Raw genomic sequence first — 25,053 nt, 5'->3', positions numbered from 1 at the left:
TATGTCCTCTTTAATGATGATGCATGCCAAATGGCCACATAAGCATAGGGTGACACATTTCCTGCAAGGTAAAACCTGCAGCAATGGTGTTTTTGTAGCCTTGTTGTCAAACAAAAACTGCATACAGGGGCCAAGGTAAGCAATTCAACATCCAACATACACTACAGTGAGGATGCTGGCATCGGAGTAAATGCATTGGAGGGAGGAAATGACAGGCGGGAGGTCAAAGATAACTTGAGCCCACTCACATTCACAAAACCGGTCGATAATTCCCTCGATGGTGAAGCTCATATTCTGCACAGAACACATTAGACATACATTTGATATATCCTGCACTCCACTGTGCAACCACCATCTTCTCCATGCAAGCTCTTAATTGAGCTGTCCATGGAAACGTGCATATGTGTGTGTGTGTACACAGGGCTACATGGCATTTTTTATAATGAATAAGGGACGCTGTGGGAGTCTTTCTAGGCTGCCCGCCTTGACCACCTGGGGGTAGTATAAGACAAACATACTGAGATATACTGAAATATCTCAACTCCACTCTCATCTTATCAGTACCGCACAAATATAAATCGTTTTTCGGACATGATAAATATTGATATATTGTCTGTCTACATGGGTTGCTGCGCTGCTTGTGTTCAAGCCGTTGCTTGCTTAGATGGCCTTGAATGCAGACAATAGAATTTTGAATTGGATGTGGAACTGAAGCGGGTGCCAGCCCAAAAATACAATAATCTAATTATTCATAATAGTGCAATGTTATTTTCTTCATATTAAAACATGTTTATATATTTTTATTTAAAATACTTAAAAAATGGAATTATTACCTTTTAAATGATTTTTGTGTGGTTCAAAAGTATTTATTTTCTTTTATTTTCAAAACATAAATTCAAACAATAAAGCAATTGTTAATAACCATAATGAAAAAATAAGGTTACACGTCAAGGTCAATGCAATTGTCGCCAGAAAGCAAACCAACCACTTGCTGTAATGAAATGATTCTGAACGACTCTGACCTTTGCTCACTCATGTCTTGCAGCTCATTCCCTGATTGGTCGATGTCTGGGAGGACCTGTCCAGCATCCTGCCATACACTTGAAGGTGACATTCCAGACGTAGCGAGAGCTTTGATGTGTCTCCAGCCCACCTGCCTGGCACCTCAGGAGCCTTCTTCCTACATCTCCATAGAGAGGAGAAGAAGAAGAAGAAGAAGAAGAAGAAACCTGTAGGATGGCGGTGCATTATTTCACAGTAAAAACTCAAAACGGTATCACACTGCTTCTCAACTACTAACAGGATTAAAGGCCTCAAAGAGGCTGCAGCGAAGGTGATAAGAGTGAAAGACAAGAGCGGCGAGGTGGTGAGTCACATGGTTAAAAACCTTCTCCGGCATCTTCTTCTGCTCCATGTTCCCTCTTGAAGACATAAGGAGCTTAAGTAAGGATACAGAGTGACAAAATGACACGGTTCAATATGAACTGAAACATGTTAAAATGTCAAAATGATATTGAAGAGAATATTTGAACAACAAATTAACAATTAATAGACAATTCGTGTTTTGTGGCTCAAATAAATGTACAGTACTTAATTTTTGTAACATTTTGACAACTACGCTTGTCAACAAATTTTTACAAAATGTTTTTTTAATCAGATATGCAAGTAAACTAGATTTTTTTTGCACTGATTCTGAATCTGCCCTTGTTTTTTTCTCTAGCATATCAGGTTTTAATAATAATATCAATAATAATAATAATGATAATAATAATAATGAAATTACAACTTATCCCAGGTGACTTTCCCAGTTGACCGGGGTACACCCTGGACTTGTCACCACCCAATCACAAGGCATGTCACTGACTTCTTTTCAGAAATTAGCAGCTCACAAAATATTGGTGTAATGTCACACTGGATTGCTGGACAGACACCTGAAAAGACCAAACTCCTTGAATACATCCATCCGTCCATTTTCTATACCGCTTAATCCCCACAACGGTCGCGGGGGCGTTGGAGCCTATCCCAGCGGTCTTCGGGCAGCAGGTGGGGTACACCCTGAACTGGTTGCCAGCCAATCGCAGGGCACACAAAGACAAACAATCATACACACTCAGAATCACACCTGGGGGCAATTTAGAGCATTCATCCATCCATTATCTGTACCGCTTCTCCTCACAAGGGTCGCGGGGCGTGCTGGAGCCTATCCCAGCTGTCTTTGGGCAGTAGGCGGGGGACACCCTGAACTGGTTGCCAGTCAATCGCAGGGCACACAGAGACAAACAACCGCACTCACAATCACACCTAGGGGCAATTTAGAGTATCCAATCAACTTACCATGCATGTTTTTGGAATGTGGGAGGAAACCGGAGTGCCCGGAGAAAACCCACGCAGGCACGGGGAGAACATGCAAACTCCACACAGGGAGGCCGGAGCCGGGATCGAACCCGCGACCTCTGAACTGTGAGGCGGACGTGCTAACCAGTCGACCACCGTGCCGCCTTTAGAGCGTTCAATTACCCTAAAATAATAATAATAAATAATAATATATTTCATAATATTTATAGCTATAACTTACGTAAATCTTGTCTTGAGGAAGCTTTTATAGGTCAAACTTAAAACTTTACAAGATAATAATTTCATTTATAATCATTTGATTATTTTCTAAACATACCTAATTAATCATTGCTCGTGTTGCTCTTGCTTTTCCTTTTACCACAAGTTCCAGTTCCTGTTCTCTGATTATCATTGCACTTTTCCTGTTTGTAATACCAGCCCTAAAAAAATCTAACAAAAGGACAAAACAAAGAAAACACAAACTGCACTCACGAATCATGAATTCTCACGAGTGAACTATTTTCACAATGAGATCATATTGTAAATGACTCCAATCACAGACATGAAATGCACCTTGTACAAAATGACCAACCAGCGTGACCTAACTACTTCCATTATACATGTGACGTGTGGCTGGATGTAGATGTGATTTGTGCTGCTATACTGCCCTCTCATGCATTAACTCTGTATTACAGGATTCATGTAATTTTCTCAATATGTTTGGTTAAGTGACACGACACAGGTTCTTAGCGCCATCTGGTGGTGACATTACAACCTCTTGCGTTTGAAAAGCATGAGGAAATCCACCCATCCATTATCTGAGCCACTTATCCTCACGAGAAAGTGCTGGCGTGTATTTAAAGCCAAGTGATCACCCGTATGTGGAACGTCAGGCACAGCACACATCAAGCCATCATTTTTCTACAGCGCTGTTCCTCATTAGGCTCACGAGTGAAGTGGAGCGTGTCCCAGCTGACTTGGCGAGAGAAGCTGGTCACCAATTAATTACAGGACACATCCATCTACTGCATATTTCCTGTTCTTATTATTATTATGGGTGAGCTGGAGCCAATCACAGTTCACTTTTGCCAAGAGAAGCGGGGTACACCCTGGTCGTACTGTAGCCACTTGCCAGTAAATCCATCTATTCATTTTCTTTAGCGCTTACACTCATTTGGTGTGATCTGGAGCCTGTCGCAGCTATTAGGCAAGAGAAGCGGGATCTACTCTGGACTGGTCCTCAAAAATTCACAGGGCATATCCACCCATTCATGTTCTATAGCGCTTGTCCTCACTTGGGTTGTGGGTGAACTGGACCTTGATTTGGTGAGAGAAGCGGGGTCCACTCTGGCCTGGTCGCCAATAAATCACAGGGAACATCCTTCCATTGAGTTTCTATAGCACTTTATTCATTAGTGTCACAGGGGAGCTCGAGCCTTTCCCAACTGATATTGATGAGAAAAGCGGGCTTCACTCTGGACTGATCAGTAATAAATCACAGTGAACATGCATGCATCCATTTTCTATAGTGCCTGTCCAATGTAGGATCACGGGTGACCCACACAAGCAATTTCAAAGTGGAAGTCAACGCAAACATTTTTTTTTCAAGAATATGTTCTATGCAAGCCCACCAGTTGAAACAGGTCATTCTGATAAATACCACATTTGTGGAATAAGTGTTAATCCACTTGTTTTTAGCCATCTCCGGAGGCGGCCATTTTGTCTTCTGTCGACTGAAAAAGACATCACACCTGCTCACAACGACCAATCATGGCTTAGATTCAGAAAACAGGTCAGCCTTGGTTGTTGTGAGCAGTTGTGATGTCATTTTCAGTCGCCAGAAGACAAAATGGCCACACCCAGAGATGGCTAAAAACTAGTGCATTTTGCTGCTTAATTTATATTTCACAAATGCAAAATTTATCAGAATGCCATGTTTCAACTAAGGGGCCTGTTTGTATTAACTTCCGCTTTAAACGTGAACTCCACACACAAAGGGCCTGTGCCAAGATTTGAACCAAGAAGCGCTGGACTGTAGGGCAGACTTGTTAAATGGAACATACAAACTCCACACAGGAAGAGCCTGAGCTGACATTCATATCCAGAACTCAGGGCAGACATGCTAACAGGTGCTAACACAAATTTTGATACTTACTACAGATGCTAATTGCTTTCATTATTCTTCTTTCATTTTGACTCAGTGTCAAACAAACTAGTGTGCCGCCATACTGTGGAATTACACCCAAAAATATACGAGAGTTGTAAATTGTACAAAAAAAATCCACAAAGTAGAATTACTGAAAACCCAGAGCCTGTGGATGAGGGGCAGTCAATGTAGGTATATATAGTAACATATCTATTATCTATATAATACATAACATTACACCATAGCGCACGTTGAATAAAAGGTTCGTAACAGGCTAAAACTCATGTACAGTATCCATCACTGACTTTTTAAACAATGATATTGGGATGATTAAATACCACTACCAAAAGCACCAAAAGTAGTGTAGACTTTGTGAGGAGAGAGGGGAGACATTCTTGTCATACCTTCCAGACTTAAAGTGAAAGAGATCATTACTCATCTCACACAAAGGCATTTTGGGCAAAACAAGCATGGATAGGAAGACAGTTTGAAAAGCAACACTTTCCCCAATAATGGCAAATGTATATAGGACACATCTGACAAAAAACACGTGACATCAACATATGACACATATGACGAAACAATGAGGATGTCTGGTGGTTTTCAGGTTGCGCAATTGTGTCCTTATTTCCACAGCGGGCGCGGCCTGACTCTTGGCAACCCACACACACACACGCACACGCGCACACACACGCACGCAACAATCACATGAAGAGCAAAGTAAGTGTTTCTGGTCAGCACCTTTCATAATAAATGTCATCCCATTTTCCACACTTCTCAATAAGCATCAAAGACGTTTAAGACACTTTTTAAAACGGTCTCACTCATCAATCTAGCTGTCTTTGATCTACCTTTGAGCAATAATTCAACAATTTTGTAAATTATTCCTTAATGGTGGTTTAAATGTAATTAATATTTTAACAATTTAATTCCTAATATTTCACAATATTTTTAAAAGGGAAATACAATTTATTTTTACACTCAATATCTTATTTTAGTATTGTTTTATGTAACATTTTAACAATTTAATCAATAACTTTTAACTTGATTGTGTTGAAGTTCAAATATACAAATGTACTTTTATAACATTTTAACAGGAGTTTAACAATAAGGATAAAAAATATATATAATATTTTTTTAAGTAGCTTGCAAAATATCTCTATTGTGGTTAAAATAAATGTATTTAATTTATAGTAATATTTTTTAAATCATTTTATTCATACCATCCATCCATCGATTATCTATACCGCTTCTCCTCACAAGGGTCGCGGGATTGAACCCACGACCTCTGAACTGTGAGGCGGACGTGCTAACCAGTCGATCACCGTGCCGCCTTTATTCATACATTTCAAAATAATTTCATTTGAAGTAGATTTTTTTTACCTTTGCAACCCGCCCAGCCCCCCTCGCCCCCCAAAATTAGAAGTGGACTTTGTTTTATTGTTGGAAGATGTTTTTTTTTAATAGGTTGTGAATCATGTTTATTGTGGTTGGATTTTTTTTTAATTGTTATTATTTTGGGCTTAAATACATTGAGTTTATGAAAGAAAAATGCACTCATTAATAGTATAAATTCTATTGAATTGTAAATTGTATTAATATTTTTCCGTATTATGCTTTTCTAATTACAGTATATTTAATCAAATATTTTTTAAGTATAATTTGACAAACTTTTTAATTATTGTTGTTTAACTATATTTATTTTTATTTGTAAAATATTTAGTAATAATTGAATTAATATATTTATTTTAAGTATATATATATATATATATATATATAATTTTTCCATTGTGAAGCTTGGCATTTCAGTTGTCTTCAAATTTTATTTTGAAGGTGAAGAAAGTAAACATCCGGTTTATCTTGCTACCACTACAGCCTGCTTGACACGACTGGAGTTGCGTGGCAGCCTGAACTCTGCTCAGACTACATAGACTTCCAGTCATCCTGTGTCAGGTGAGCACCAACCCATTCACCTTTTGGGGCATTTCATTTTTAAACTTAAACATGAACAAAGATTTGTCGGAAGTAGACATACAACATTTTAGGGTGACATTAATTGTAGTTTCACTTATAAAAAAGTATAACAATGTGGCCTTAAGCCTTAAGTGTGTTGTTAGAATCGTTACTGCTTATTAAGTTTTTAGCATTTCCCCCATGTTACTACTAATGAAATGCAGCTTTTGGACTCGTTTATTCATGGTTGTGATCCCATAGTCTCCATGGTTGCTGATCAGTGATCACATTGTCAAAGCAGGTCATGGCTTGCCTCTAACAACTCAGCTCCTCTCTTTTTCAAACTGCCTTCCCTCTCATATGTCAGTGTATTTCCAGTCACATCCAGAATAATACAAATAACTGATACCGTCTTTCCTCTATTTGGCTGGATTTACAATGACAAGTCCAAGTGGCTAATTCTTGAACTCTCTATTTCTATGTACATTTCAAGTGACACATGCTGTATGTATCCCATATGGCTATGGTTACACTTAAGGAACAAGTTGCATGCTTGGACCCTCAAATTTCATGTAAATAACTAGAGCAAATATTAAAGTGTCATCAAACAAAAATCTCCCACGTCCCCTGTGTCAAAAAAAATCATAAAATAAACCAAGACCTGGCAGTGTCAATACAATAATACATGTATTATTGTACTATTCATGAGTAGTACAAATATGAAAGGTTACAGAGTACATAGTTGGCTTGGGCTGACTCCCCCTGGCCCAACAACCCCTAATGATTTTTATTGTTAATTTGGTGCCAAAAAGGCTCCAGCTAACCCATCACCCTGATGAGGAAAAGCCATATGAAAAATGAATAGGTGATTTGTTAATTAGTATATTTGGGCAAAGGTTTAAGTAAACAGAAATTACTTCAAAGTTGCTCTTTGAATCATTTTTCAAGTATCTAAGACTTTGCTTGCTTATTTATCGCCACACAGCGGGTCAAATTATTAGAAACTGCGATGCGGTTTTGCAGGTTGTTGGTTGGGTTATTGTTGTCACATGGTGCAGAATAGGGGTCTTCAATCCTACTCCTCGAGGTCTGCTGTCCTATCTGTTTTCCATCTCTCCCTGCTGCAACACATCTGATTCAAATGATCAGATAATCAACAAGGTCTGTAGAAACTGGATAATGATCCTGATCATTTGAATCAGATGTGTTGCAGCAGGGAGAAATGGAAAACAGGCAGGACAGCGGTCCTCGAGGAACAGGATTGAAGACCCCTGGTATAGATAATGGATGGGTAGTACCAAAAGAAGGAATGTTTTGCCTATAAAAGCTCAACATGTGCTCCCGCAGAGCTCCTCTGCTCCTCAAGAATGGCATCAACTCCCAAAAGGGCATCTTCCACGTAGCCCGCCGAACATGAGGGGCCGTGCCGCAGAGATGCTGGCATGGGCAGCAACCTTGCTGACACTAAGCACGTGGATACGGGCCGACATCTCCCCGGGACAGCACACGTGCCCTGTGGGTCCCCGCAGTCAGGTGGACTTCACGGTCAAATACACACTGCCACGCTTCCAAACGGAGCATCCCATCCAGAACGTGGCAGCCAACCCGCTCACCCCAGAGGTGTATGTGGCCTCACGGAACGTGGTGGAGGCTGTGGATGACAAGCTGAGCAGAGTGTGGGAGGTGAAAACAGGGCCGGTGGGGAGTCCGGAGTGTAAAACCTGCCACCTGTGCAACATCGAAGTAGATCCCAGTGACCCGGTGGACACGGACAACGAGGTGCTGCTCTTGGATGCGGCGCTGGCTTTTCTGCCCTACTTGTACGTATGCGGCAGTACCCAACACGGCATCTGTTTCTTCATCGACGTCGTGGTCATGCCACCAAAACCTCAGTGCTTATACAAAGAAGACCAAAACTCCCCCTCTTATTGCCCGGACTGTCTGGCCAGTCCACTGGGCACCAAGGTCACCATTGTGGAGCAGGCAGCCACGTCATACTTCTTTGTGGCAGCCTCTGTTAATAATAAAGTGGTGCAGAAGTTCCCTCGCAGGTCGGTGTCTGTGGTCAGGCCGCTCTCTACCGAAGATGGATTCCAAACGGTGATGGAGGGCCTGACAGTGCTGCCCCACCTGAGGGATTCGTACAGAATTGATTACATCTACAGCTTCTCCACCCGGGGGTTTGTCTACTTCCTATCCCTGCAGCGGGAGAACCCCTCCATGGACGATTCGGCCTTTCAGACCCGATTAGGGCGGCTGCCCGTGGAGACTCACGAGGTGTGGATGTACCGTGAGCTGGTGCTGGAGTGCAGGTACGAGCCCAAGAGACGGCGAAGAGAGCCGTACAAGGATATCGTGTACAATGGACTCATGGCAGCCCACTTCGGCCATGCGGGAAAGGATCTGGCTCTGGAGCTGAGGGTGGATGAGAGCGAGGACATCCTGTATGGTGTGTTTGCGCAGGTGAATGTGGGGGGAGAACCCCAAAAGAACTCGGCCCTGTGTGCCTTTTCCTTGAGCGACGTCAACGGCAAGATTGACAGAGGTGTCGAGGACTGCTGCAGGTCTGGACCGGAACAATTATCCAGAGGGCTGTGTCATTTTCAGATGTGTGAGAACTGCCCGCATGAGGTGAGTAAGTCTGTGGTACAAAGTCCAAGATAGGAAGGTACCATGACCACAACATTTGGTACACTTTCACAATTCTAATGAGATCCAATACAAGAATCGTGAGAAAAACTTCCTGTTAGAAAATGTTGTATTGAGCAGAACTCTCTCTTTCCACTGCCAAAATACATATTCCCATTGTGCCACCTGAGAGCAAACAATCAGAATGGTGTCTCTTGAACCATGCAGTGTGAAACCAGCCTTAGTCATGCCACATTTTCCATGTAAATATGACCTAGTCGGACGGAACTGGTGCTTAGCATATCTGCCTCTCAGTTCTGAGTTTCGGGGCTCAAATCTCAGTTCCGGGCGTCCTGCATGGCGTTTGAATGTACTCCCTGCAAGCATGGGGACAGTGTGCCAACTTGGTACAGACATTTTTTTAATTGAGACTGGAACCCGTGAGAAAATTGCAGTAAACTCTGCCTTGCTGTTTTGTATTTACTTTGAAGGAGCCATATTGTACTTTTTGACAATTCAAAACAGTTCTGCGGTGTTTTAATAACATGTCTATGGCAGGCCTTCATCAAAATACCCCAAGGATCAACAAATCAACAAGTTATACAGTCGATTTGTAGCCTCACAGAAATCATCCTGTTTTGAGAGGAATGTCCTGTCTTATACAAATAAGCCACTGCTCATCCAACTACTTCAGGGTGTCCCAAAGTGGGAGCAGCTTTTGTTACCATGACGATTAGGGTTGGAGCTACCAACCCCCCAGTCAAAAAAAGCAAGAATGAAACAAAGATCCCAAAAACCATACCACTCAGATTGGCATACAATCAATTAAAAAGTTACTTTTCCATAATATGTCCCTTTTAGTAACATGTTTATCATTGTTATAGCGCTGAGTATCATTACACTGTAAAGATTTGGCCAGTGAGTGCATATTACGTGCAGTAAATCTCACAAAGAGGAATGAATGAACGTGTGAGAAAGAGCACCAGGCAAATGACAAGCCTGGGAGGGGTGCATGAGTCAGTAGAGCACGTTACCATGCTCTGGTTTTCCTATAACAACTGCGTTACATTGGCCAGGACAGACACCAGATATAAAAACGTTTGTCATAAATTTGCATGACCATGCAGAGTAAAGTGGCCAGCTCGCCATCTTATCTCAGGAGTTACAAGCAAAGGTTGGTTTCGCTTAAAGGTGTGGTCCTTCCTTTTTTATGGAGTTCAAACCGTGTCCTTTGAGCAGCAGTGTGTACACGGAAAGGAATGCTTGCCAACAACTGCGTAATAAATCCTGCTGATAAAAAGGTGGAATTTCAAGGGAGGTGGGACTGCTCTCAGACAGGAAATTGGAAGACGATGGAATATATTCTGGGATACTTGTGGTGTTCAAACCACCAGTTTCAAATTGTTTAAGTTTAATACGCTCAAAAAATGTTGTCACAGTGGAGTGCACCCTGAGACGACCGAAAGAGTCGCATGCTAGAACATGTTAAGACAGTTTCCAAGTGGAATTTTTTTCACCTTTTTTAACAGTCATTTTTTTTACGGTAATTAACTGCTCTTATTCAGTGTTTACGTGTGAGAGCTTCAAAAGTCCACTTTAAGTTGCTCTGAGACGCTCAATCAACATATGGAGTCTGTCCTTGCAGTTTTATGGCACACTTACTTTTGACTGTAGACAAGGTGGAGGACTTCCTCTTTAAATGTATACACAAGTGCATGTGAATGTTGATACATACCGAGGGAAACATACGGACAAACGTAAATGAGTGAAAGTACTACCATGGTTGTGGTCCCTGAATCCCTGAAAGGGCAAAGCAGGAGCAGATCGGAAGGAAATTGGCTCTTACTGAAGGATGGGAGGCGGGCTACATCTGTGAATAAAAACAGCAGACAAGAATAAATGTACAAAAAAGTGAAATAAATAAAGAACCACCAACAGAAACATAGCAGCTAAATAGCAATGGTTTGAGTTTGAAGAATGCGAGACAGTGGATGAGTGGCTAACACTGGTCTTTCCCAATAGGGAGATCCTGGGTTCTTATCTCAACAGAAGAGTTTCCATGGTTTCCTGCTGCTTGAGTTGGTTCCCTCCATCTTCCACCCACAGTCCAAAAACATGTACAGGTGCATCACAATAAATTTGAATATCGTAGGGATTTTTTTTTCTGTAGTTCAAGTCATACTCCACACACACAGTGATATATTTAATGATTGTTGGGTTTTTTTAGTAGTTTTTGATGATTATATTTTACAGGTAGAGAAACACCCAAATTCACCATCTCAAGAAATGTAATATTATATAAGAAACAATCAAAATTATTTGAAATATACAGTGCATCCAGAAAGTATTCAGAGCACTTCACTTTTTTCAACATTTTGTTGTAACAGCCTCATTTCAAAATGGGTGTAGAATCTAGACATGGGAAATATTCCAACACTCCATATTGACAACGTGAAAAAGGTTTTGTTTTTTTGTAAATTTTTGCAACTTTATTAAAAATAAAAAACTAAGAATTGAGGTGTACACAAGTATTCACAGCCTTTGCGAGAAAGCTCAAAATTGGTCTTAAGTGCATCATGTTTACACTGATAATCCTTGAGAGGTTCCTAGTGATTAATTTAGTTCCACCTGTGTAAATTCAGTTGATTGGTCATGATTTGGAAAGACAAACCTGTCTATACTGCATAGGGTCTCTGAGGTGACAGTGCAAGTCAGAACACAAACCAAGCATGAAATCAAAGGAATTGACTGTCAACCCCTAAAACAGGATTATCTTGAGGCACAAATCTTTGGAGGGGTACAGAAAAAAAATATGCTGCTTTAAAGGTCCCAATGAGCATAGTGGCCAGAACCATCAAGACTCTTCCTAGAGCTGGCCGCCCGTCTAAACTGAGCAATCGTGGAGAAGCTTCTTAGTCAGGGAGATGACCAAGAACCCGATGGTCACCCTTTCAGAGCTCCAATGGTCCTCTCCTCTGTGAAGAGAGGAGAACCTTCCAGAAAGGCAACCATCTCTACAGCTCTCCACCAATCAGGCTGTAATGGTAGAATGGCCAGACGAAAGCCACTCCTTAGAAAATGGCACATGGAAGCCTGCTATGAGTTTGCCAAAAGGCACCTAAAGGACTCTCAGACCTTGAGAAAGAAAATTCTCTGGCCTGATGAGACAAACATTGAATTCTTTGGCGTGGATATTTGGAGGAAACCAGGCATTGTTCATCACCTGACCAATACCATCGATACAATGAAGCATGGTGGTGACAGCATCAAGAAGTGGGAGGTGATTTTCAGCGGCACAAATATCCAAGATGAAAATGTGCTCCAGAATGTTCAGGACCTTAGACTGGGGCAAAGGTTGTCACAGACAAAAACTCTATGCCGAGACAATGAAGGAATGACTTTAGGAGAACTCTGTGAATGTTCTTGAGTGGCCCAGCCAGAGTCCAGACTTGAATCAGATGGACCATCTATGGAGAGATTTGAAAATGGCTGTGCACCAACGCTCCCCTTTGCAAACTGACGAAGCTTGAGAGGTACTGCAAAAAGGAATGGACAAATCTGCCCAAAGATACTGTGGTATCAAATTCAAACCGAGTTGAGGCTGTAATTCAGTCAAAGGTAAATCAACAAAGTACTGAGCAAAGCCTGTAAATACTCATGACGTCTTAGAAGTTTTAACTATGGGCTATTGTGTTTAGAATTTTTAGGATAAAACTTAATTTATTTCATTTTGGGACCTGGCTGTAACATCACAAAATGTAGAGAAAAAAAATATCATACCGTGAATACTTTCTGGATTGACTGTAGAAATACAGTAGGAATTGCTCTTCTGAAAAGTATTTTATCTTTGTGGTTAACGAATCTGTTTCACTTGAACTGAAAGAAACATACTTTTTCATGATATTCTAATTTATTGAGATGCACCTATAGGGTTCTTTGAAAGATTGCCTTAAGTGTCAACTAAAGAGGTTGGATCATACAGTATACCCAGAAGAAAGTCCAACAGACAAAATACAATGCGACCAAAAAGTCATTTCTCCTTTTGGTCTTTTTGTGTTTGTCACAGTCGGGCAACGCCACATGCACAGACAAACCCACACTGGTGTCACAACCATACTACAGAATAGACCTCTTCAATCGTCAGATGAGGAATGTCCTCTTCACGTCTATCCTGGTTACCATTAGTGGGAGAAAAACTCTGGGGCACTTTGGGACTTCCGATGGAAGAATTTTCCAGGTAGCTTCCTTCAGTTTTGACGGCCACTACATTTGAATCATACTACTTGCTTTACCGTACTGATGTTACCTTTGTGGTTTTAGGTCATTCTTACAATTGACACACCCTTCGTTTTTGCCAATTATTCTCTTGGGGAGATGCCAATATCTAGAACAGCAACTATCTTCAATGATGATTCACTTCTTTTCGTGGCTGGAAATCAGGTAATATTTTTGCATTATCCATCATCGATGATGTTTGTAGCGTCTCTTCACCACTGTGTCCCTCTATCTCCGAGCCAGTTGTTTAGCGTGCCTACGATTGGACCAGGCTGTACACATTTTGTGACATGCGCCATGTGTTTGATGTCCCCGCGCTTCATGAACTGCGGCTGGTGCTCGGGAATGTGCTCGAGGCAAGATGAGTGTGCCTCGCTGTGGAATAAACATTCTTGTTCGCCAGTCATAATAGAGGTAGCTCTGCAGCCAGCTCAATGAGAGAGTTGACAACGATTACTGGACTGCTTAATTGGGTTTGATTGTTTTTTTTTTTCTTTTTTTTTTTTTCATCTGCAGTTTTTCCCCAAAACGGCACCAGCTGGTGGGGAAACTGAGCTGACGCTTTGCGGGAGAGAGTTTCAATCTCCTCAGAGACCGCCCATCAACAACAGTGTCACCCACAAAGTCACTGTGGGCTCAGGGACCATGTGTACTGTCCTGCCTAGCAAAAGCAGAAGCCAAGTGTGAGTAGCAAACATGCAAAACACACAATGCAACGAACATCACCTGCTCTTGTAGAAAAGCAGCCTAAGAACATACTGTAACCCCAGGGAAAGCTTTTTGACACTGGGCAGCACATTTCGCTACAGAATGACTTGATAGTCTTGAGATTTTGTTGTATAATCAAGACAGCGTGTGGCGGATACAGCAAAGCTGACCCAGAATATAACCAAGATCAAGCTTTCTGATACTGGGTAACACATCTGAGTTAAATGCGTTGATAGTCTTGAAATTTCATTGTACTCTGCACAGACACTAAGCATAAAGACAGTAAAAGCATGAATTGTATTTGCACTTGGGGCAAACTTTCATCACCAAGCCAATTAATCATACGTGCATATTAGTGTCCTGATCTGTGTACGTCACATATACAGCGGACACATTTCCAACCACCATTTGACACCCTCCAGATATGTCCAGCTACACTAGACACTACAAGACACTGATCCTCTAGAGGTCTACCTAAGCTGAATTCTCTCTCTTTGGCTTGAGGTCATACTATACTTTTTCGGTTACAGGCTCGTATGCAAGCTGAAGGCGAAAGTGTCAAAAGACAATCTGACAATCACTCTGGAAGTGCACGAGGGGAACACGAGGGCCGAGTACTCCATCGAAGGCATAGCTCGGGTGTCTGGCTTCTCTGTTGTGGTGAGATGACTAAAAGTTAGACATTAGAAGGCCTGTGATTGTGATGAAAGGAATTCTCATGTGTCTAATCAGGAGCCCAGCATAACACAAATCAGACCTGAGCATGGCCCCGTTTTTGGCGGTACCCTTGTAACACTGATGGGCCACAACCTTGATTCTGGGATGCAAAGGGAAGCCTTCATTGCAGACAAAAAGTGTCACATTCAAGGGTAAGCAAAACAAGACTATCTAACCATCGATATCATCATAGTCGTTAAGTTCAAACTATTAGTGGAATCCCATTTCATGAGTTATCTTAGAAAGATAATTTTGTGCTTCCTTGGCCCCTGCATTAACTTGCTGGGCACACACAAACCATCAAATCTCGTTTCGCCTCCCTTGCGATCAAAACAGCACAGACCCGATATTTGATGTCTCTGAAAAATTATCCATATATCCTGTAAAATGTCAAATGTGATTTCCCCTCACAGATCTGCTCAGAAGACAATGTGAATATTTGAATATTTACGATGGTAAATTCTGATGTGTGTGGTCATCACCAAATTAGGCCAAGTCACAAACAGATAGCCAATTAGAAAGCAGATCTGTGAGGGAAAATCATTCCAACAAACTCTACAACACAGGTCATCTCTCAGGATAGTTTGAAAGAACTATCCCATAATCAGGCCCTAAGTGACTTTGATTGGACGGGGTGAAAATGCTAAACTTTAGTCATGATTAGCGATATAAGTGCAACCCTCACACCACATATGATGATTATCTCCAGTACTGCTGTGGAAGGAAGTGGGACATTGTCTTCAATTGTATGCCTCACCGCGGCTGCAACAAATGTTGGGAGTGTTCCCGTCAAAGTGGTTATCGACAACTTCGAGGTCACCACCGCTAAGACATTCGTCTACAAGAAAAACCCTGTTATAACGTCTGTGTATCCTCATTGCAGTTTCAGCAGGTACAATGGAATGAAATGATCAAAAAGTGATACAATACAAATTACGGTATCTATTTCATGTAAATCAAGTTGTTGCTCATTTGCTTATTTATGCTGTCCTTTAGTGGCTCCATGTTAGAGATCGGTGGTCAGAATCTTGACTCTGCACACAAAACTGTGCTTCAGTACACTTCCAAAAGCTCCCCATTGGAACCCCACACACTGGTAAGTTTTACTCCCCTTTTATAGACCAAAAATGTTCATGGATCAATGTGACCTGCTGTATGTTTCGTCATTCTAGGTTTTTGCAAATTAAAAAGATAATTGAAGTATTGATAAATGGGGTGAGGGCACATTTATCAATGCTTGAAGCTTCAATTATTTTTTTATTCTTTCAGTGTGGCCGTTGCCTCTTAAATGTGATCATTTGCTTTCAGGAATGTAACAGTACAGGGAACGCTACCCACATGACGTGCCAGGCCCCCGCTTTTCTGTCCCATGTGTCGGAAGACAGGTCAGACATAGGGGAGCTTTTCATTCACATGGACGGCAAGAAAAACATCTGGAGGAAACGGTTTGACTACCACCCCGATGCCAAAGTCATCCCATTTGAAAACGAAGACAACGTTTTGCTCCTCAAACTAGGAGAGACTGAAGTTTCACTGCACGTATGTTTGCACACAGTTACGTTACCCCACCCACCCAGCATCGCATGTGTACAATAATAATAATAAACAACCTGTAAATATGTTTGAAACAGCATCACAAACTGAACACAGTGAACCAGTGCATGAAGATCACCATGACAATCGGTGACATGGACTGTAACGCCCAAGTTCTGTTGAATGAGCTGACTTGCAGGATTCCTAAGAACCAAGTGATCCCCAGCGAGGGATTGCCTGTCAAGGTGAGATAGTAACGTTACCAAACTCCAGACTTTTACCTGTAAATACATTTACCATCCACAGCATTAATTTTATATTTAGCTCCATGCGAGGGGGATAACATGAGAATTCTTGACATGACACAAGCTTAGAAATACGCTTATGGTCATATTACTACTCATACTGTCGACTAATACATGTGATTTTGCAATGTAAATGTTTTTAAAGTCAACCCAAGCATATTTTTTTCAAGAATATGTTCCCAGCGGGCCCACTAGTTGAAACACAGCATTCTGATTAATTTTGCGTTTGTGGAATATAAATAAAGCAGCAAAATGCGCTTGTTTTTAGCCATCTCTGAGGGCGGCCATTTTGTCTTCTGTCGACTGAAAATCACATCACAACTGTTCACAACGACCAATCATGGCTGACCTGTTTTCTGAATCTGAGCCGTGATTGGTCGTTGTGAGCAGCTGTGATGTAATTTTCAGTCGACAGAAGACAAAATGGCCGCCCCCAGAGATGGCTAAAAACAAGTGGATTAGCACTTATTCCACAAACGCAATATTCATCAGAATGCCCCGTTTCAACTAGTGGGCATGCATAGAACATATTGTTGAAAAAAAAAGGTTTGCGTTGACTTCCTCTTGAAGGAAACAGTATACTTTTGTTACAGTTCAAAATGGTTCTCGGGTTTCTGGGACACACTTCCATCTAAATCTCTTTTCTTTCTCTTTTTCTCACCTAGATGGGTGAAATGAGTCTGTTTTAAAGGTGTGGTTCTGTAGTCACTCCACAAATGACTCTGCTCTTTTCTAATGCAGGGTCAACGCAGAGTACGGATTTCATAGCCAATATATCTAGGGGCGGGGCTAGTCTAAAAAGATGTGCAGGTGTACACAATGTTGTGACTGTTGAGTGCATACCATCTATTACTATAGGTCTCTGTGAACGGCGAGCCCCACAATGTGGGCACTGTCCTCTATGAGGACGACAATCACGACTCAGTCATCGCTGCCATTGTGCTGGGTGTAATCTTCGCCTCAGTGGTGGGCGCCGGAATCGCACTAGTCGTTATGATTCATTTGAGAAAAAAGAAGCGAGGTGAGGCATCAGCAATTGGTAAACAGTTGTCACAGTTTCTGCTTCAAGCGTTTCATTGCCGCTTAATCACATTTGTGCTTTCAGCCATCATTGAGAATCGTTTAAGCACCAGGCTCTCGATGAACCGCATGGGCAGCCACGCTGAAATGTCCCCGACGGGTGACTACAGGCAGGGTGAGACACTGGTTCATACTGATATGAGAAGAACCGGCATGACTGCCTCACAGTTTGGAGTTTGGTGTTAGAAACTTTGGCTCTGGCCTTCCTGTGTGGAGTTTGTATGTTCTCCCCATGGATGAACGGTTAAACTTTCTACATGACAACTTTCTACAGTCCATCCGTCTCTTTGTGTTTCAGTAGATTCCGGCCAAACATCCGCTTCGGGGGGAATGGCCTTTCAAGGTCTGCTGTACGCAGCCAGCTATGATCACCTCGCTGTTCCGCTGATTCCGCGGGACAGCGTCTCAATGATCAGCCTCAGCTCTGACCTACTCGACGAGGTCAAGGACGTCCTTATTCCCGCCGAGATGCTCAGAATTGAAGATAGTCAGAGCATTGGCAAAGGTAATGAATGCTTTTGGGGCACTGGAAAGTCATCAGTCAACAGTTGCACACTTTCCAAGTCATTTTTCTTCTTATTCAGGTCACTTTGGGACTGTGTATCATGGATATCTGAAGGACAGCAATAAGCAAGAGATCCACTGTGCTGTTAAATCACTGAATCGTATGTGAACAGTGTTTTATCAATGTCTTAATGAGTTTTTTTTCTTCCTAAGGCTGTAATGTGTCAACAGGAATCACTGATCTAAAGGAAGTGGACCAATTTCTGAGAGAGGGCATCATCATGAAGGGCTTCCACCATCCCAACATTCTGTCTCTGCTTGGCATCATGCTGCCCAAAGAAGGGCTCCCCCTGGTGGTGCTGCCGTACATGAAGCACGGCGACGTGCGCCATTTTATCCGCTCGCCACAGAGGGTAATGTTTCACAATCAAACCTCCTGGGACCTTTGACTGTCAATGTTTGCTCTGCAAACCTGTGGGGAAGTGTGTGCTTTAAATCATTGGATAAGTCTGCTCTGTTTGACGTTTACAATTGTCCTACACAGAATCCAACAGTAAAAGACCTTATAGGCTTTGGACTGCAGGTCGCCAAGGGTATGCAGTATTTAGCACAGAAGAAATTTGTGCACAGAGACCTGGCAGCACGAAACTGCATGTGAGTGTGAACCTTATATCACACACACATTGAGGAAAATAATTATTTCTGTTAGTTTGTTCACTTAGAAAGTAATTAACAGTCTCTAATTTTTGCAATTATTTGTTTATGGTAACAAACAGATTGTTTGTCAAAAATGCACAAGAAACAGTGTAAATGTTATTTAAGGTTGTCCATTTTGTTAAGTGAAATAATTTGATCCCAAAGCAAAACAACAAGTTAGTACTTGGTGTGTAGAGAAACCTTTGTTGGCAAGGAAAGATTTTGACCAGAAACTCTATAAACCCTTGAAGTTTCTTGGGTGCCGCTTGGAACTGCCGACCTTCAGTTCCCTCCACAGGTTTTCTATTGGGTTGAGGTCTGGAGACTTTTTCTTCTCGAGCCACTCCTTTGTTTCTCTGGCTGTAAGTCATCAGGTCACTGTCCAGCTGAAAGACTCATCCACAAACCATCTTCAGTGTTGTTGCTGAAGCAAGGAGGTTTTTAATACAAGATTTGACAGTATGGCTCCATTCGTTGGCCCTTCAATGCATGACATGAAGGTCCAGACCGAGGGTGATCATTTTATGCATCTTCCACTTTGCTACCAATGAGTGTCACTTTCCCAGCCAGCCTTTTGCTATATTGATCATTGTTTGTACTACATACAGTAGGAATCTTCCCAACAGTTGGAGCCAGCATTCAGGCTATGCTGTAGGGGATCAAATTCTTATTTCACTCAGTAAAATTCACATTTGATAACTTCTCATATGTTGACCGAGTGTTGTCTTCGCTCGCTCATAAGGCTGGATGAGACCTTCACCGTCAAGGTGGCAGACTTTGGCATGGCACGTGACATTTATGACAAAGAGTACTACAGTATTCAAGACCACAAGAGGGCAAAGTTACCGGTCAAGTGGATGGCCATCGAGAGCTTGCAGACACAGAAGTTCACCACCAAGTCGGATGTGGTGAGTAAATAAGCCGCATGTGTTCACTCATCATGCACAACATTATTATACATTACCAGACCTGCATCCAAATTCTTGTGAATCGAAATTACAAATTCTGTCAGAAAAATCGCAGTACTATTTTTTCCGAAATCGTTCAGCTCTAAGTACTGGTACAGCATATTTGTCAATAGCTATTCCTCCAATGAAATTGACATTGTAAAACAATTTGTTTTTCTTAAGCTTTTTTTTTATATATATTTTTTTATATGCATATTGTTATTGAGAATGCCTTTACAGTGTTGAAAAAATGTATTGGACCCCATCCAATGTAAGATTAATGCCACAGTGGTCCTATAAACAGCATGAGTAATTACCAACATCCTTTTTTTTTTGTCATGTTAATATGCCGAACTATTGAACCTAATTGATGCTTTAATTGCTAAAAATGATGATTATTATTATCCATGAGTTTTAAAAAAAAATGCTGTTACTACATTATTATTGTTTGAGTTGAGTTTTAGTGGTTGAAGGCTATGCTTGATTAATTTCTAAAGGCTAAATTTGTCTGTAAGAAGTTTGTAATTCCTCATTCCACAACACCACTCACTAGTGGTGAGTACGTCTCCCTCACAGTTCTGAGGTTCTGGGTTAGAATCTCAAGTTTGTTGTTCTCCCCATGCTAGTACACTGGTTTCCTCCCACATTCCAAAACGTGCCTTGTGATTGACTGATGACCGGTTCAGGGTGTAATTTCGATTCTCTCTCAAAAAGTCAGCAGTTATAAGCTCCAACTCACCCACGACACTAATGTACATTATCACTTAAATTATTCGAATTAATTTGTATTTAATGAATGATATGAACAGTCATGAGCATCATGTACATTATTTTATATGTACATTTACAGTGCCTAGCAAATGTATTTGAATCATGGGTGAGCTGTAGCTTATCCCAGCTGACTTTGGGTGAGAGGTGGGGTACATCTTGGACTGATTGTCAGCCAGTCGCAGAGCATAAAGTCATACAGCCAGTCACACTCACTTTCACACCTATGGACATTAGTCTTCAATGAACCTAACATGTTTTGGAATGTGAAAGGAGGCCGGATTACTCAGGGTACATGCAAACAGGAAGGCTGCAAACGACACAGGAAGGTCAAAAACGAGATTCGAACCCGGACCCTCAGAACTGTGACGCAGATGTGTTAACTCTACCTCCACAAATTTTCAAACTGACTGTTTCACAAAAAAACTGTCTCAAATTGTCAAAGGGACTCTTTCACAAATAAAATGTCTTGATTAGGATGTCAAATTATAGAATAGAATAGGAAAAAAAATGTTTTTTTATAGTTGGATATTATGCTTTAGTCTTTTCTGAATTTTAGGGGCTATAAAATGAATTTAGATTGAAATTGTCTCATTCTTGTTCAAAATGGTCAAAGAACAAAAGCTCACTGAAACCGGCAATCATCTGGAAGCAGGGGGGATGGCTTCTGGGGCTAATATACTTTAACATAACAATAGCTCGGCTTATCCCCCGACACACCGCTCCCTTCCTGGTCAAATGACCCGGCCTGGGAGTTCTACGTAGGTTTAAAAACAATGGGAGTCCTAGTGTTTTAAAGCACTCCATGAAGCCGAATGCTCACTTTTCCAACATCTCTTCTAGTGGTCCTATGGCGTGTTGGTGTGGGAGCTGCTGACTAGAGGAGCCAGTCCATACCCAGAAGTGGACCCCTATGACATCACACATTATTTACTAAGGGGTCGTCGGCTACCTCAGCCACAGTATTGCCCTAATAGTCTGTAAGACACTATTCCAATGACATCAGCATCATGATTTCGTCATGTTTGCGCAATCACCTCTCATGCGTTCATTCCACAGATATTCCATCATGCTGGCGTGTTGGGACCCGGAGCCCGAACGTAGGCCGACGTTCCACAGCTTGGTCGCAGACGTGCAGCACATTCTGTCCTGTCTAACGGGAGAGCACTACATCAACCTGAATGTCAACTATGTCAATTTAGACCAGGCCAGGGCTTACCCCTCACTGACTGCGTCTGCAGATGAGGCAGAGGGTTCAGAGTCGGACACAAGCGGTCAAGATGGCAGCTAAGGACCTCGAAAACTGAAAAGAACACACAATCCAGCTCTTCAGGATTACAAAAAGAGACTTACTGGGAATTTGTTTATTTATCATGTGTTATCTACATTGAAAGACACTATGTGCTGAGGACTAATGTGGGATTTACACTGCATGGTTCAAGAGACACAATTCCAATTTTTTGCTTCCAAGTGGCACAAAGGGGATCCGAGTCATGGCAGCATAAATAGAAAAAACAACACAGAATCAGCCCACTTCTAAATGTGGGTGAAAATGTAGATATGCTCAGATGAGATACACCCTGTCCATGTGACCACAGTGAGTGTAGCATAAATGCCACCAAACAAAAAATGTCACAAAAAGCTGAAATATTAACAAGCTCATCTCAATTTGATTTACCGTACTCAGTGTGAAATCTGGGCCTATTTAGTAGAACACAAAGCTATGACTCTGTAGTATGAATGACACGGGCTAATTGTACCTTATAGTGGAAGAGCATTTTATTGTTCTACCAGGTCACTAACTGTCACTGGGACAGAAAGATGAACTAAATTGATTAATAAATAATATTTGGACCATATTTTTAGATTCCAATCTACAAAAGCATTAACAATAAGGTTTCCCTTATTTGAATCAATGAGGGATGTCGACCCAGGCCAACTAAACAAAACAGAATGTTTGTGTTACTAATATACTGTATTATTGTTTACTCCAGTTACTTACAAGCATTATATGTCACTTGAAATGTACACGTAAATAAAAAAAAAAAAAAGATATTTGTAAGAAATTGGAATTAGGCTCTTGGACATGTAGTACAAATCCAGATGTAGTGATTGGCGTGTCACTGCAAGTTCCACATCCTGTTACAACAACTGATCTTGAGCAAAACAGAGCTTGACATAAAAATATGAAAAAAGAAAAAAAAATGGATGTGAAATACAAGTGAGGCCAAATGAATGTAAACTTTCGTCTCGCCGTACATTTTTAGTCATTTGTGTAAGTGTGTTGGCATTAAATGAATGTTAACATAAGCTCAGGGAACACCTTTTGTGGATGTAATTAATAATTTCTCTCAATATGCATTATGTCAAGTACATGTAAAACCAGTGCAGTGGATGAAGATTAACTCAGTCTATTTGTCAAGGTGTGCCTTATACATTATCAGGGCTCTCAAAGTTGGGTCCCAGGACCTCTGGGGGTTTGAAAGCTGTAGCTTTGGGGTCCACAAAAGAATTTTCAATAAAAGAATTTGCGCCCTTTAATACAAATTCATAACATAATAAACAAAAAAAAATCCTCCCTACCATGATTATGACACATCACATAAATCTCACATCACTACATTAATAAAGATGTTTTTAAAATTTTATTATAGAACAAAAGGTTCATTATTACAGGAATAAAGGCCAACTTTTTTTCAAGAACGTGTTTTTTTGTCTTCCAAGAATACTGTCCTTTTTTTAAGAATAAATGTATCTCTTCTAGAAGGAGTAGTATCACGAAAATAAAGTTGCATATTTGAAGTTCAGTTCCCTCATTAAAATTTGACTTTAATATCATAATATTGGGACTTTATCTTTGAAAAATGTGATTTTATCCACATAACACATATGTGAATACTAGTGTTATCGTAACATTACAATATTTTTCTTCTGGAAAATAGGCAATATAACATTTAGGGGTACGTTTAGGGTTACATTTATGACGGTATATAAAAAAAAAGTATTGTAGGGGGTCCCTGGGTTCAAATGTTTGAGAACCCTCTAGATTAATCAGTGATACTTTCTCTGGACATGGTCTTATGAGGTTGGGGCAGTACTTTTTGCCAACACTAGAAGGCACCCAAGGACTTCCACTGATGTAACCACTGATATGCTGCCGCAGTGATGCGCCTCAGTACTCAACATTACATTAAAGGTGTTATACAAACACCTCCGTAGCATCCCAGCATCCAAAATCTGCAAAACCACTGGACTCATCTTTGTTGCAGTAATGACTTTCAAGGCTTATTATTTAAGTTCAGCAGTATTTCAAGGCAAACTCAACAAATATAGGCTTTAAGTGTCCCAGCGGACCCATCTTACTGGCTTTGCTGCATTGTAGCTCAAAATCATGTTTTGAACTGTAAAGGTTCATAGCAATTGTACATAGCAATTTTCTTTTTAAGCACTGTCTCCTCCAACTTTAACCCCCACCCCCAATCCTTAATAAATAGTGAAAATCCTGCTGCTGTAACTTGAAATCCATCCATCCATTATCTATACCACTTATCCTCACAAGGGTTGCGGGCATGCTGGAGCCTATCCCAGCAGTCTTTGGGCAGTAGGCGGGGGACACCCTGAATCGGTTGCCAGCCAATTGCAGGGCACACAGAGACAAACATCCGCACTCACAATCACACCTAGGGGCAATTTAGAGTGTCCAATCAACTTACCATGTATGTTTTTGGAATGTGGGAGGAAACCGGAGTACCCGGAGAAAAGCCACGCAGGCACGGGGAGAACATGCAAACTCCACACAGGGAGGCCGGAGCCGGGATCGAACCCATGACCTCTGAACTGTGAGGCAGACGTGCTAACCAGTCGGCCACCGTGCCACCTTTAACTTGAAATCAATTTAATAAATGTGTTCTGCTGGTGAAGATAAAAAACATCAGCACCAAATCAAGTACATACAAAAGTGCGATGATAGGGGTCAATAAGGGAAGTTCTTGTCCTTGTGAAACCGTAGCGAAAAACTACATGCTTCTGCTTAATCGATGCACTGGGCATTTGCAATAGCCTATCCTCTATAAATAAGTCATGCCTCTAAAATGAGTTTATATGGTAATATAGATAGCTTATATAATTTGTAGATAGATGGATAGATAGATAGGTAGGTAGGTAGGTCCGTCGGTCGGTCGGTCGCTCGGTCGGTCGTTAGATAGATAGATAGAGTGTGGTTCAAACTAAAAATATTTTATTTTATAAACAACTCATCCACAAATGAAATACAGGTCCTGTATGATAGTCTGCAGTATTTGATGTACAATTAAGTGCAATTCATAATACTGCTTCCAAAGTCGTAGTTTTTCTCCATTGGTTTTTGCTCATTTCGTGAAACAGAAATGACATTATTAAAACTATCATTTATTAAACTATCAAACTAGATCATAAGATCATTTGGCCACACAGTCTTACA

General features: G+C 41.2%; 1 protein-coding gene and 1 long non-coding RNA gene across 6 annotated transcripts; one reads left to right on the top strand and one right to left on the bottom strand.

Moving 5' to 3' along the window:
* Positions 1-215: 215 nt before the first annotated feature.
* On the bottom strand, positions 216-2,771 carry LOC147141822 (uncharacterized). 4 transcript variants are annotated; one of them, XR_015088156.1, is made up of 4 exons: positions 2,672-2,771; positions 1,301-1,421; positions 1,023-1,186; positions 216-294 (listed from the first exon to the last, which is right to left on the bottom strand). It is a non-coding gene; the product is annotated as an uncharacterized LOC147141822 (long non-coding RNA). The 4 variants fall into 4 exon arrangements; XR_015088159.1 differs by lacking the exon at positions 2,672-2,771 and adding an exon at positions 1,932-2,081; XR_015088157.1 differs by lacking the exon at positions 2,672-2,771 and adding an exon at positions 1,784-2,050.
* A 3,593-nt stretch (positions 2,772-6,364) lies between these two features.
* On the top strand, positions 6,365-24,108 carry mst1ra (macrophage stimulating 1 receptor a). 2 transcript variants are annotated; one of them, XM_086041021.1, is made up of 21 exons: positions 6,365-6,433; positions 7,781-9,064; positions 13,128-13,298; positions 13,382-13,501; positions 13,580-13,750; positions 13,853-14,019; positions 14,575-14,704; positions 14,777-14,913; positions 15,471-15,653; positions 15,758-15,857; positions 16,070-16,300; positions 16,393-16,539; positions 17,458-17,620; positions 17,705-17,794; positions 17,981-18,184; positions 18,264-18,344; positions 18,415-18,596; positions 18,728-18,837; positions 19,622-19,787; positions 21,438-21,574; positions 21,654-24,108. In XM_086041021.1, exons 2-21 carry the CDS (start codon positions 7,847-7,849, stop codon positions 21,883-21,885), a joined length of 4,140 nt encoding a protein of 1,379 aa, XP_085897147.1. In that variant the 5' UTR covers positions 6,365-6,433; positions 7,781-7,846; the 3' UTR covers positions 21,886-24,108. The 2 variants fall into 2 exon arrangements, with proteins under 2 accessions (XP_085897147.1, XP_085897146.1); XM_086041020.1 differs by having other exon boundaries at positions 17,978-18,184.
* The last annotated feature ends 945 nt before the right edge of the window (positions 24,109-25,053 follow it).

This window comes from Filicampus tigris, chromosome 9, assembly GCF_054856515.1.
Source record: "Filicampus tigris isolate MCC_2025a chromosome 9, RoL_Ftig_1.0, whole genome shotgun sequence".
Classification (NCBI taxonomy): Eukaryota; Metazoa; Chordata; class Actinopteri; order Syngnathiformes; family Syngnathidae; genus Filicampus; species Filicampus tigris.
Note: the sequence above shows the minus strand (reverse complement) of the source record. Positions and strands in the feature narration are given on the sequence as shown.

Coding starts and splice junctions, on each gene's coding strand:
- mst1ra (XM_086041020.1), top strand. CDS start 7,847: ATGAGGGGCCGTGCCGCAGAGATGCTGGCATGGGCAGCAACCTTGCTG. Junction 9,065..13,127: donor GTGAGAACTGCCCGCATGAG/GTGAGTAAGTCT, acceptor TGTTTGTCACAG/TCGGGCAACGCCACATGCAC. Junction 18,597..18,727: donor TTATCCGCTCGCCACAGAGG/GTAATGTTTCAC, acceptor TGTCCTACACAG/AATCCAACAGTAAAAGACCT.